Source organism: Gadus macrocephalus, chromosome 18 (genome assembly GCF_031168955.1).
Source record: "Gadus macrocephalus chromosome 18, ASM3116895v1".
Classification (NCBI taxonomy): domain Eukaryota; kingdom Metazoa; phylum Chordata; class Actinopteri; order Gadiformes; family Gadidae; genus Gadus; species Gadus macrocephalus.
Genome location: NC_082399.1, coordinates 1,916,942 through 1,931,996, shown reverse-complemented (window position 1 = coordinate 1,931,996; position 15,055 = coordinate 1,916,942). Strand labels below are relative to the sequence as shown.

The following is a 15,055-nucleotide window of genomic DNA, read 5'->3' as shown; positions in this document are numbered from 1 at the left end:
TAAAAAAGCTTTTATTACAAAAATCCCCCAACCTCTAATTTTAACAAAACAGTCGGTATGGCTGGGGCAGAAGAGTGGAATAACAAAGAAATGTAAAAAAAAAACAAGTAAGGAAAGGAATGAGAGGAAGAACAGTGAAATGAATGAACAGTGTGATAAACACAAATGATTACCAAAAAAAGGTTTTAGTTACTGATTTATAAAATACGCAGAGAAGAGCATCATCAAATAAAGATTAAGGACCTGGATTTTATTTTACAGTATTGAAAACTCTGTTGAAATTACAATTCAGAGTGGGAGAAGGCTGCACGCCTGAAATACAAAATTGAAAATGTATATACACGGTGTTTTTCTTCATAAGGTCAAAAATGTACAAACTAATATAAAATAATATAAATTATGTATAATTTTAATAGTACTTAAATAATAATTGTTGCCCAGATGGCAGGAGTAGTGTCATTTAAAGATCACATATAGAGAATGATCGGGGGTGGTTAGTAACTTATAGCCTACTTCCATGGTCCGTAAACAACACAAGTGTAGGCCTACTCGTTCGTGATGCTACAATGCTAACAAGGCTAGAAAACGAGAATATCTCTGCATCCGGTACGTCACGGACTAGGGCGTTTTTAGGTGATGCAGGAAGAAAATCTCTCCTTGATGTTCCCCTGCGCTACTGAGCAGTTTTCCATAGGAATGAATGGGCGGCCATTTTTCAGTCCGTGGTCCATTCTTTTTATGTCCATGGTTTTTGTCGGTCCTTTTGTTTCATGTTATGGGCGGAGCTAGCGAACTCCAGCTTCTCCCCACTACTCCTTTCACGAGTAGCATCCGGCTGCAGCCCCGGAGCCAGAACCTGTGGTGTGTCAAGGGGCCCTGTGGTTTTTATTTCGGCTTTTTTCAACGCTTTGCGTCACAGTCGGCCCCTTGCCACACCACAGGTCCCAGCTCCGGGACTGCAGCTGGATACCATTGCCTTTCTCCGCCTTTTCTACACCAGGTACACCTGATGATCATCTTAATCCCCACTTCCTGTTTACCGACTCCGGCTTCTCAATCAGTCATCGCCAGTTAGTCAAACAGTCTACGTAAGTAGCGTTCCTGGTTACTATGTATCTGTGTTCCTGTTTTCTTGATTGTTGGGTTCTAACCCTATGCTCCTGTCCTGGCCATCTCACTACCGCGGCACGTACTGTTCCTCCACACCGCAGTCCTGGTTCCTACTTCAACCCAGCTGGGCTCCAGCAACAACCAGCCTCTTCTCATTTCGCAGCAAATAAACATATGAACTGTTACAACTCTTGTGTCTGTCGTGCGTTTGGGCTCCCCCCATCTCGGGCCGTAACAGTCTGTCTTCAATTACTAAGACAGTTGGATTGCACCTGCAAAAGGCATGTTTTAAAATTGTTTATTCACTTAAATCTAGCCTAGGCTATTTGGAGAAACCTACTAGAGTTGGCAAGACATTGAAAGTATCAAACTGAAAAAAGTCCCCAAAATCCCTTCAGCCCCCATCCAATCCCACTTCCTCAAAGCACATGGCAGACCGCAAACTTTCACAGTTCATGCCGACCGTTGTGGAAGTCTCAACATGGCAAGTTTCGTGACAAACAGTCATGTGTTTGTGTGTGACAAACAGCGAAATCTAAGGGGGATAATGTTCTAGACACCCTCAGACAGATCAGATAACTGCAAAACTGGACAAAATACATATGTTCTGTCAAGCGATTAAAATAATTAATCGCGTTAATGTCGCGAGCAATCGCGATTAATCACAAATGTTTTTTCTATGCTAAATATCCCTTGATTTCTTCGTCCCATTAATTGTTCCCATTTTAATGCTCTTATCAACATGGAGAAGTGCATCGGCTTACCTTGTGCAAATGTTTTTTTTATTGATAACAACATTGGCATAGGCCTATAGCCTACTGATCAAAACAGGACGATACAAAAAAAAAGCCTATAGTGCAATTAAACGATGAACACACAAACATACTGCCTTGAACATAGCAGTCAGGCTACTGCTTCTTTGTTTTGAGCCAAAAAATAAAAAAATTACGGGCGCTTCAACTTCTTCGGCTTCTTGTTCGGAGCGGGACGTTTGCGCGGTGGACCGGGGATTTTTTTTTAACATTGTTGTGGGAGTGACTGCTAAACATTCAGTGACGTTAATGTCACCAGTGTTTATTTTTTGTTAAATAAAATAATTGCGTTAATCGCGCGATGACAAAATTAACGCCGTTAAAATTGGTTTGCGTTAATAACGCGTTTAACTGACAGCACTATATATAGCCTATATATATATATATATATATATATATATAATATTTGCATTTGTAACTGTTAGCCTATCCATTAGGGTTCGTACACAATTTTGAATTTGAATCTTGTTAATTTGTATGACAGACTGAGGCTGTTTTCATTTTGCTTGAATAGTAATAGAAGTGAAAAGACAAATGCAGACTAGAAATGTACTCCATTGTCATGCTTAAAAATATATACAATAAACATAATTGCTGAGTTTCCAAAACCTTGGCTTGCCACCAGGTGGTAGGCCGCTCATTCAGCATTAATTCAGACCCCATCGATTCACGGTAGGCCTACATGATTTAAATGATCATTGGACAACCTATATATGATAAATATCATATTGGTATTAATAATATAGTAATAGTAATATTAGTATAATAGTATTATTATTATAATATTACTATTAATATATTAATATTAGTAGTAGCATCATTAGTAAAATATATAGGCTAAAGAGTAAAATTATAAGTAGCAGTAGTAGCAGGCATAATATTGTAGCAGATGTATCAGTAATTTGGAATTATGAGTTCTGGGAGTTTCCATGTCTTGCACAAGTCAAATATTAATAAAATAATGCGCACGTACACATGTGGCTGAAACTATTCTGCTGGTTCTGTTCCATAAATGTTCTTAACACAAGGGATGTGCTTGTGCATCGTCGTTTAGGTTCATGGTTCGCCTTTATGACTTGACGTGTCGTGGTGGACGTGTGTGATTAGACTGATTCTGTCGGGTGCTCTGCGAGACGTGCATTCTGAGATAGACTGCGGAACAGTGCAGACGGTTCTTCTGGAGACCCACCCGGTTGGAGAACAATTCTAACCACTGCAAGCAGTCAAGTGGATTGGTAAACGGATTGACAATCGGAATGTCGTCTGTGCTCGGCGTCGTGGCCAAGCAGCTTAAAAGCCATCCCGCTGTAAGTTTGAGTCGTTTTATTGGGCGAATCACAGATGACATTGAATCGTGACTCTCCACAGTGAACCTACCAGGACACTTGACGACTGCAATTAGACATTGGCGATTCATTCAGTATGAATATGAGATGTATTGTACAATAGCATAGCATAATTATATTGCTGCGCATGTGAATTAATTGATCTTATTTTTAAAATTGGTCAGGGGCTGGCATAACCAGTTTCGGTTTACTGGTTTGAATGGAAAGATGTGTTCAGGTTGACCTTTAGGCCTACATGATTTTATGAAAAGGCAGCAAGGGATAGGCCTATATATGGATCTTGAATAACTTAACACGTTTGTTACACGCCTAATCAGAATATCATAAAACTTGGTGTGCTATTCAATACGGTCTGATCCTGTCTCTCTAGCTCATTCCTCTGTTCATCTTCATCGGTGGAGGGGCGACCATGAGCGCGATGTACCTGGCCCGCCTAGCCCTGAAAAACCCCGACGTCTCGTAAGTCTAAAACGGCAAGAATGTGTGTGTGTGTGTGTGTGTGTGTGTGTGTGTGTGTGTGTGTGTGTGTGTGTGTGTGTGTGTGTGTGCGCGCGCGCGTGCAGTGTAGCCTACGTGTTCCTGTTAATGCGTGTGAGTGCGTGTACATGTGTGTGCGTGTGTGTGTGTGTGTGTGTGTGTGTGTGTGTGTGTGTGTGTGCGTGTGATCATGTGGGTGTGTAATGCTCATGTAGTGTCATGTTATATATATATACATTTTTATATTAATATTAATGTATAGAACTCATGCTATATATAATATGTATTAGCCTATGTATTATTATGTATTATCCTATATATATATATATATATATATACACATATATATATGCGTGTTTCTATATATATATATATATATAGCATTAAGGTAATATAACGCAACAAGAGCTTTACTCATCTACCTTCACATTCAGATGGGACCACAAGAACAACCCAGAACCCTGGAACAACCTGGACCCCAAACATCAGTACAAGGTGAACATTTACTTCACATTTCATCATATCTTACATTTAATATATTTATCAGATCATATTGTTCTATTTTATGCTATGAATCATGTATAATGTGATTTCATATAGGTAGCCTTCAGCATATAATTATAGAATGAATCATATGCTTAAAATATATTCATTGCACATTAATATTCTTTATGTTTATGTGATATATGATACTTACCATAATATTGATTGTCCTTCACAGATGTTTACAGTGAATATGGATTACTCTACTTTGAAGAAGGACAGACCTGACTTCTAAACATTTCTGCGACCAAAAAAAAACATTCTAAATAAAAAAAGCACTTAAACTAATTGAAACGAGTTCAATAAATGACTCATGTTGTGTGCATGCGGGATCCTTCCCAGATGATGATTGGCTTGTCTTTTATATTGCATATTATTAGAGATCATGTTAATGACATTGTCATGAGTTGGACATTTTCGATCCAAAGGTTCATTCTAAAGATTGACTGTTCATTCGTATATGCAGAAGGTCAGAAATGAACTACATATCCCACAGCTGGCTGTCGTGAATCACGAATAAACTACATATCCCAGATTGTCCTGTCGCGAGAGCCACTTACAAACTACATAATAGCCGTCGGTGCTATCGCGAGATTGCACTTCAATTTGACGCGGGAAGGCGTAACTTCCGTCATAACAATAAAATCAATCAACAACAACTTGACCAGGAGCTTCTAATGTTATATAGTATTACACATTATATATTAATATTATAGTACACCCTCCGTTACAACAAGATGGATTCTACCCTGACTAATGTGTCTCCTCGTTTTCTGCTGCGTAATATTATCTCCACCGAGCCGCCTAGGTCCCCTGTTACCCGGTAATACTTTCATTTTACATTACTTTACTGAATTAACTATACTTACTTACGTACATGTACACTACTGTACACCTTACTTAACTTTATTAGACACAGTATCAGAGCATAGGCTACTAGTCTACTCTGTAAAGTAACGAGCAGCCCTGGTAGCTACGACTGGCCCCATAATCAAGAACTACTTATGAACAACCCGCTACAATAGTAGCAGTTATTAGAACAATTAGTTAACGTACATAGTATTTATTGGTCTACATTGGAGTAGGTGTTGGTCTTGTATGAGAGTATGTATTGGTCGACATTAGAGTGCTTGTTGGTCTTGTATGAGAGTATTTATTGGTCTACATTGGAGTAGGTGTTGGTCTTGTATGAGAGTATTTATTGGTTTTATATGATGCATAGAACGCATTTTAGGTCCACCCCCCCCCCCAATCTTTGTTTGCGCTGCAATATTGGCAACGTTTGATCCGTCTGTTGGAGTAGATCCTGGTCCGCAGTAGCCCAGAGGGATGTGGAGACTGAAGGCCGCCTGGTGCGACGTAGCCTGAGGCAGAGGAAGACCCTTCCTGGCACCGGTACGACCCCAGACAAGCATCTGATCATGGTCCAAAAGGTAGGCACATTTTACACTATTGCACCAGGTATATACACCAGGTTTTGGAAGTGTGTGCAGGTGCCAAAAAAAGTTTTAATCAGCATCCCCATAAAGCTTAAAGTCAGCAGAAGGAAGCATGAAGTGCTGTAAAACGTCCTGTTAGACGGCTGTGTTGACTTTGGACTTGATAATAAAACACAGTGGACCAACACCAGAAGATGACATGGCTCAGTGATGACTTTCCCCAAGTCATAACTGACTGGGGAAACCTCACATTGGACTTCAAGAAACATGGATTATGTGCCTTTCCATTCTTCCTCCAGACTCTGGGACCTTGATTTACAAATGGCGCTTATGAGGTAGTCTCCGGTTCAGCTTGACACGAGGAATGCGACAGTTGTAGTAGCCCTCGTCCTGGACCCGTCTGGCCTGGGGGCTCTTGATGCACAGACTCCTGCCTCATTCCACTCCGTATGAAACCCCAACACATTTTTAAATGGCCTTTGCTTGACAATCCTCTAAGGGCTACCACACTTTCTCCTTTCAATCAACTTTCTATAATATGCTTTGATAAGGCTCTCTGTGAACAACCAGCCACGACCTTTTGAGTCAGCCTCCTTGTGGAGGGTGTCAATGTCTGTCTCCTGCACAACTGTCAAGTCATCAGACTTCCCCATGAAGCCTACTGAACCAGACTGAGAGACCATTGAAAGGGTGCACTCACACTAGGCCATCTGGCCGTGGCCGTTGGCCGTTTTCACACCTAACCGTGCTCAACCGGCCCCATTGTTCTCTGGCCTGCATTCACACTAGGCCATCTGGCCATGGCCGTTGGCCGTCGCAACTGTGGCCTGGCCACGGTAGGCTCTTGTACAGACGTCATCACGTCGTAGCACGTCATCACCAAGCGTCCGCTGCATGGACCATAATAAAGTCTGCCGCCAGTCAGAGTTTTAACAACAATGGACAACAACACAGAGAACACAGTTCGCACTTTGTTGAGTCTGAATAGCATCGTCTGCCCAAATGGCTAACAGACACTCGACTTCTCTATGGGACCAACGTGAACCAACAGTTGAACCGCTTGACGCCATGTTTACCGTTTAATGGGAAAGAAGGCTCGTCGCCTTTATTGTGTCCATGGTCGTCGCATGGACTATACGTCATCCAGCTCAGGTTGCGTAGCCATGCGTGTGTGCGTGTCGGCTCATTAGCATCTGTACCGTGGTGGCCCGTACCGTAGCAGCACACCTCTCCCAAGTGGCCACACTCACACTGGCAGATTTGAGCACGGTTAGGTGTGAAAACGGCCACGGCACCGGCCAGATGGCCTAGTGTGAGTGCACCCAAAGGCTCAGGAGACTTTTGCAGGTATTGTGAGTTTTTGAGGCAATTTGCTGTTTAAAGTGTGACCCCTAATTGAGTATACAATATGGAAAATTTTCACAATATTCAAATCTTCTGAGATACCGAATTTTGGAATTGATGAGCTATAAACCATGATCATCCAGATTAATACAAATAAAGGCGTGACATATTTCACTTTGGGTGTAATGAATCGATATTATATGAGTTTCATGTGAATTGAATTATTTAAATTAATTAACCTTTCCACAATATTCAAATTAATTGTGATGCATCTGTATACCCCTACCACCTGAATAGTTGCAGACCATAGGAACGATTTCTTTGTTAATGTTTAACCCTTTGATGCTTTTTTAAACAACGTTGAAGTTTCCCCTATAAGAATAATGTACACCACATGGACTCAAAGGACATGTTTGGTAAATCACTGCCTGTGTCTTCCCATGATCATGCTCTCTAGTAAGTCAAATCCTATCCTGTCCAGAAGTGTCCTAAAATAAGCAATTGTTCATCACTCAGGATCCCCCGGTTGAGGTGGAGGACCAAGGCAGTACTACCCGACGGAGCCGACGGAGCGGGAGAAGCCTTCCCAGCACCGGCCAATCTCCGGACACCCATCTGAAAGAGCTCCACAAGGTAGGCGGGGGCACATGGCTGACCTTGCGTATCACCGACCAACATCCATATTGGAAACGTGACGGTAGAGAACCCCTCGCTCTTGGCCTCATGGGACAATATGTTCTCCACCTGTAACCATCCATCCACCCACCTGTAACCCATCCACCCACCCACCTGTAACCCATCCATCCACCCACCTGTAACCCACCCACCTGTAACCCATCCACCCACCTGTAACCCTCCCACCCACCCACCTGTAACCCACCCACCTGTAACCCACCCACCCACCTGTAACCCATCCACCCACCCACCTGTAACCCACCCACCCACCCACCTGTAACCCACCCACCCACCCACCTGTAACCCACCCACCCACCCACCTGTAACCCACCCACCCACCTGTAACCCATCCACCTGTAACCCATCCATCCACCCACCTGTAACCCATCCACCCACCCACCTGTAACCCATCCATCCACCCACCTGTAACCCATCCACCCACCCACCTGTAACCCATCCATCCACCCACCTGTAACCCATCCACCCACCCACCTGTAACCCATCCACCCACCTGTAACCCATCCACCCACCCACCTGTAACCCATCCACCCACCTGTAACCCATCCACCCACCTTTAACCCATCCATCCTCCCACCTGTAACCCATCCATCCTCCCACCTGTAACCCATCCATCCTCCCACCTGTAACCCATCCACCTGTAACCCATCCATCCACCTGTAACCCATCCATCTGTAACCCATCCATCCTCCTGTAACCCATCCATCCACCTGTAACCCATCCATCCACCTGTAACCCATCCATCCACCTGTAACCCATCCATCTGTAACCCATCCATCCTCCTGTAACCCATCCATCCACCTGTAACCCATCCATCCACCTGTAACCCATCCATCCACCCACCTGTAACCCATCCACCTGTAACCCACCCACCTGTAACCCACCCACCTGTAACCCACCCACCTGTAACCCATCCACCTGTAACCCACCCACCTGTAACCCATCCGTCCACCCACCCACCTGTAACCCACCCACCTGTAACCCATCCACCTGTAACCCATCCACCTGTAACCCATCCACCTGTAACCCATCCACCTGTAACCCACCCACCTGTAACCCACCCACCTGTAACCCATCCACCCACCCACCTGTAACCCATCCACCCACCTCCTTGTCCTTCCGTCCTCAGTGCCTCCGGATCTGCTCTGGTCCTGTTTAACCCTTTGATGCTTTTGTAAACAACGTTGAAGTTTCCCCTATAAGAATAATGTACACCACATGGACTCAAAGGACATGTTTGGTAAATCACTGCCTGTGTCTTTCCATGATCATAAGCCAAATCCTATCCTGTCCAGAAGTGTCCTAAAATAAGCAATTGTTCATAGGGTTGGGTATCGTTTGGGTTTTATCCGATACCGGTGCCGACTCTGTACTTTTCAAACGGTTCCGGTGCTAAAACGATTCTCGAACCGGTACTTCAAAAAACGAAACCGCACACACTTGCATACATGCACGACTTGTTATGAGTTTCACATTAAGCAGTAAGTCAGCGGACACTGAGTTGAATGGCAACAGTGTTTGCAAGCCTACTTGATATGCAAGATTTATGGTTGGCATTAAACTATTCGACTTACCCGAAGAGGCTGCTGTGAAGGCTGTGACTGATAAATATCTTTTAAAAAAATTATTACAAATAATACTAATTACTCGCTGAAAGCAGGCAGGCACGCGTCATGGCGTAACATTACTGCCAAAGTCATATTAAGTAATGTAACGCAGGTGTGCAAGGCAGCCACAGGAGACGCCAACATTGTTTTCAACCGCTCTGTACCGCGCTGTATTAATTCCCAAGTTTTGAAAAGAAAAAGTATTGGAAGCGAATAACGACTCTGTTTTTGATTTGTTTATTTGGTTTTGAAAGGAAAGTTTTGGATGCATGCATCGGCTTTGAGTTTGTTTGTTGGTTACTTTAAAATTACATTCGCTCGCAACACACACACACACACACACACACACACACACACACACACACACACACACACACACACACACACACACACACACACACACGTTCACCCACTACAACCTACCGATCTTCAATGAAAACAACATCAAGTAAGCGATGCCACAGCGCGTTGACAAGTCCGTCTCGAGGCGCCCCTAGGCTTTATGGTTTATATGTTTGAAAGCCGTGACACACTCTTTTACCAGTTGGCCTGAAATACCACGCCTCGCAGTCATGGACCTATAAAGAAAGTCGTAGTCGTACCATGCGTGTTTAGAGCAACATGGAAAAGGGTCCCGTCTGAAACAGTGTCGCGCAGCGCTGCGTTCCGAACGTTGTGTAATCAAATACACCGGTATGGTGGTATATAAAAATATCATATCCTAACGAAAATACAGAGCGTTATTCAGTGTGAACCGGTATAGCGCCCAGCACTAACGCAAGTTGACGCCGCAACACCATGGGGGCGGGGCAGGGGGCGTTAAAAAACGTCAGGCTATGAGGCACCGAAATGTGCGTTCTTATTCGATCTCGTAACAACCGTTTACGTCGGAACCGGTTCCCTACTGGAACCGAGTTTCGCTGCTCAACCCTAATTGTTCATCACTCAGGATCCCCCGGTTGAGGTGGAGGACCAAGGCAGTACTACCCGACGGAGCGGGAGAAGCCTTCCCAGCACCGGCCACTCTCCGGACATCCATCTGAAAGAGCTCCACAAGGTAGGCGGGGGCACATGGCTGACCTTGCGTATCACCGACCAACATCCATATTGGAAACGTGACGGTAGAGAACCCCTCGCTCTTGGCCTCATGGTACAATGTGTTCTAACGTATCAGATCTGACCCCCTGATGCTACAGGTATCCCAGGTGGGGGTGCAGACCCAGGGGGATATTGTGAGACGTGTCAGGTCAAGTAAGAGGCTTTCTGGCATCTGTCAGACCCCGCACGAAGCCCTGAAGATGCATCTGAAACAGAAGCTCCATAAGGTAGACTGACTACTAGGCTCCTTTTTAAAATCCATCCATCCACCAACGTGTAAATCCTCCATCAACCCACCTGTAACCCACCCACCTGTAACCCACCCACCTGTAACCCACCCACCTGTAACCCACCCACCTGTAACCCACCCACCTGTAACCCATCCACCTGTAACCCATCCATCCACCTGTAACCCATCCATCCACCCACCTCCTTGTCCTTCCGTCCTCAGAGTGCCTCCGGATCTGCTCTGGTCCTGGAGAGCCGACGGCGGTCAGGCTTACGCCGGCCTGGGCCCACGACATCACTCCTGGAAGACGATGACGTCACACCCAGACGCCTGCTTCAGAACATCATGAGCACAGGTGTGTGTGTGTGTGTGTGTGTGTGTGTGTGTGTGTGTGTGTGTGTGTGTGTGTGTGTGTGTGTGTGTGTGTGTGTGTGTGTGTGTGTGTGTGTGTGTGTGTGTGTGTGTGTGTGTGTTGTTGAGGTGTGTGTGTTAAGGTTGGGCGATCGTCTACAAGCTGATTTATCACATAATAAAATTGCAGTTTTATTTTTCTAAGGATGGTCTTCCCTTTGGACCAGCGTGAGCCTCTGCGGATTTAAGTTTCGATACGTGGGGGGGGGGAGGGGTCGTCAATTTCACTGTTTCATGGTACGCCGGATGCAACCACTCCTTTCTACTACTTTCAGTTGGTTTCATTGAAGCCGTCTGGTCAACCTCTGACAATTCAAAACATCGTTACCAATTCATTTTCCCACCGTTTACCTTCGTTCAAACCGATGAACACATCTACACACGAACGGAATTTCGATAGCTTTTTTACTTTTTACTTTATACTTTTTTCAGAATCACAGTTTTAGTTTCTTTGATTTAGTTTAGTTGATTTCCTTTGACGCCAGAGCGTGAGGACGTTCATGCACACACTCGCACACACACACACACACACACGCAATAGCTCCGCCACATAGCCGCCTTTATGGACACTTCTGATCCGATTAGAAGTGGAAGAACAGCTCAATCGGAATAAAAAATGATCATACATACGTCTTAATCGGAATACAATTCTCTGATCGGAATACAATTCCATGTCCCGGTAACCAACCCCAGCGTGTCCGGTTGCTAAGCGACGTCAACGTCTTTGGCAGACTATTTCTCTGCTGATCAACACTACGAATGGTAATCGTAAAAAGACACACCGTGTGAAGATATTGCTTCGTTTTGGCAAGGAGCCGTGTAATAAGCGGGATAATGTATAATATAATGTATCCCTTATCATATAAGTCCAGACAAACATAACGGTTGTGCGCGAGACACACGGACGTACGCTTACCACTTTTGCAATATATTCGGATTGAATGATAGGAATAGATCTATTCCGTTTAGATCAGAAGTGTCCATGTTAACGCGGCTTAGACACGCGCGTAATGGCTCCACCATTGTCTTAACACACACACACACACACACACACACACACACACACACACACACACACACACACACACACACACACACACACACACACACACACACACACACACACACACACACACACACACACACACACACACACACACACACACACACACACACACACACACACACACACACACACACACACACACACAGAGAGAGACACACACACACAGAGACACACACACACACACGCATAGATGAGCGACCATCAGTTTTTCAGGGTGCGATGCAGCGGAGTGTGATGCTATTTCGCCGTGCGAGCAGACCGGTAGGTCAGGTCAGCGCTACAGTTCCGCGACCTTCAATTACAATTTGCGGGGCTTTTTAAGCTGTAAAAATAGCCACCACACCACACACGGCACGCCAAAGCGCTGTTTTTCTGGTTAACAGAACAATCGCAAAAAAAACAACGCCTTTTCATCTGCAACTTGAGACGATCGACGATGGAATCCATCTATCGACGATGGAATCTATCTATCGACGATAGAATCGACCATCGGCCCCTCCCTGGTGTGTGTATGTGCGTGCGTGCTGTTGAGGTGTGTGCGTGTGCATGCTGTAAATGGGTGTGTGTGTGTGTGTGTGTAGCGGCAGTGGTGACCCCCGGGATCCACGTAAGGACCGAAGCTGAGGGGAGTGATCGCCCCACGGACGTCAGCGTTGCCAGCAGTACTGCTAGGTAGGTGAACTGCCGACACCTTACCGCTGTCCTATTCTCTGATGGGAACCTCTTACTCTGTAATGTGGTTCATTATTGCGAATGGGGCATTTCCCCACCATTTCAATCAGTTCACATGGTCCCTTGTTAAGGTTGCACAGTCCTAACCCAGACGAGTTTAAATCATTCTGTACAGTGCTAACTCGGAGCAAACCGCAGCCCTTATCCAAACCACTACACAGTTATTATCCAGATCTCCATCCATCCTCATTTCTAAGGAACAATAAAGAGGACCCTTATGGTACTTCATGTTAAAAAAGAAAAAAATCTATATCTTGATGTTTCAAAACTAGTCGGGTGTTAATATCTCGTCAGTTGAAAGTTTACAAACTGGATGAAGTAATTTAGTACTTAACTTCTAGGTAGGGCTAGCATACACCCCCTCTCATATATATATATATACGTATTATTCAATGTATGCAGGACATGCAATATCTCAGCATAGGTACTGTCCCAATGAACCCCGTTAATGCTCCACCGTTCTCCCTTCCAGTATTGATCTGGATCTGTCAGATGTAACCCTGGCTGGCATCGCCAGTACAGCAAGGGTACTGAGGAGACCGAGGCAGCGACAAAGCTTCAATGTCGGGGCTTTTGAGAAGAACATGGATTCCAGTCAAGGTAAGTTACCTGAGCAAGGTCAAGGTGAGCTACCTGAGCAAGGTCAAGGTGAGGTACCTGAGCAAGGTAAAGGTGAGCTACCTGAGCAAGGTAAAGGTGAGCTCACTGAACCAGATCAAGGTGAGCTCATTGAACCAGATCAAGGTGAGCTCATTGAACCAGATCAAGGTGAGCTCACTGAACTAGATCAAGGTGAGCTCACTGAACCAGATCAAGGTGAGCTCATTGAACCAGATCAAGGTGAGCTCACTGAACCAGATCAAGGTGAGCTCACTGAACCAGATCAAGGTGAGCTCACTGAACCAGATCAAGGTGATCTCATTGAACCAGATCAAGGTGAGCTCACTGAACCAGATCAAGGTGAGCTCATTGAACCAGATCAAGGTGAGCTCACTGAACCAGATCAAGGTGATCTCATTGAACCAGATCAAGGTGAGCTCACTGAACCAGATCAAGGTGAGCTCATTGAACCAGATCAAGGTGAGCTCATTGAACCAGATCAAGGTGAGCTCACTGAACCAGATCAAGGTGAGCTCACTGAACCAGATCAAGGTGAGCTCACTGAACCAGATCAAGGTGATCTCATTGAACCAGATCAAGGTGAGCTCACTGAACCAGATCAAGGTGAGCTCACTGAACCAGATCAAGGTGAGCTCACTGAACCAGATCAAGGTGAGCTCACTGAACCAGATCAAGGTGAGCTCACTGAACCAGATCAAGGTGAGCTCACTGAACCAGATCAAGGTCAGCTCACGTTATTATTATTATTTTCTTTTTTTCAAGTTGCAGAACTTCCGGCTGAGGAATCGGGACATGATCTCTTGTCTCTCTCTACCTCATTGGGGTAAGAAACTGAGGCCCCATTATTAATGAGAAACATAATTGTGAACATTATTAATCCTGTTGTGAACTTCTGAACCAAGGTATGCAAATGTGATCTGATCTTGACCTGGGTTGTCGCTTTATGCCTGCATGTGAATTATATTTCCAGATCTGCTTCATTGAGTTTAAACACGCCGTCTGTGGAGGCATCCTCTCGGCGGGCTGGGCTGAGGAGGAAGACGCAAAGACAAACCAAATTCAGTGCTGAGGATTTCATTGCTGCTGTTCATCAGAGACAGTTGGCCGGGGGGCACGGTGAGAGAGACGGTTTGGGGGGGAAAGCATGGGGGGGTCGGCTGGGTACGGCGAAGTCTGTTTGGTCTTGGAGTTAGTTTGGTCTTGGAGTTAGTTTGGTCTTGGAGTTAGTTTGGTCTTGGAGTTAGTTTGGTCTTGGGGAGTTAGTTGGGTCTTGGGGAGTTAGTTTGGTCTTGGAGTTAGTTTGGTCTTGGAGTTAGTTGGGTCTTGGAGTTAGTTGGGTCTTGGGGAGTTAGTTGGGTCTTGCAGGGTAAGCTGGGTCTAGGAGTTAGTTTGGTCTTGGGGAGTTAGTTGGGTCTAGGAGTTAGTTGGGTCTAGGAGTTAGTTGGGTCTTGCAGGGTAAGCTGGGTCTAGGAGTTAGTTGGGTCTTGGGGAGTTAGTTGGGTCTAGGAGTTAGTTGGGTCTAGGAGT

At 45.1% G+C, this 15,055-nt stretch overlaps 1 protein-coding gene across 1 annotated transcript; it reads left to right on the top strand.

The window, feature by feature from the left end:
• Nucleotides 1-2,881: 2,881 nt before the first annotated feature.
• On the top strand, nt 2,882-4,823 carry LOC132446976 (cytochrome c oxidase subunit NDUFA4-like). The gene is made up of 5 exons (XM_060037595.1): nt 2,882-3,129; nt 3,164-3,229; nt 3,639-3,727; nt 4,180-4,240; nt 4,467-4,823. Exons 2-5 carry the CDS (start codon nt 3,179-3,181, stop codon nt 4,521-4,523), a joined length of 258 nt encoding a protein of 85 aa, XP_059893578.1. The 5' UTR covers nt 2,882-3,129; nt 3,164-3,178; the 3' UTR covers nt 4,524-4,823.
• The last annotated feature ends 10,232 nt before the right edge of the window (nt 4,824-15,055 follow it).

Coding starts and splice junctions, on each gene's coding strand:
- LOC132446976 (XM_060037595.1), top strand. CDS start 3,179: ATGTCGTCTGTGCTCGGCGTCGTGGCCAAGCAGCTTAAAAGCCATCCC. Junction 3,230..3,638: donor AGCTTAAAAGCCATCCCGCT/GTAAGTTTGAGT, acceptor CTGTCTCTCTAG/CTCATTCCTCTGTTCATCTT. Junction 4,241..4,466: donor ACCCCAAACATCAGTACAAG/GTGAACATTTAC, acceptor TGTCCTTCACAG/ATGTTTACAGTGAATATGGA.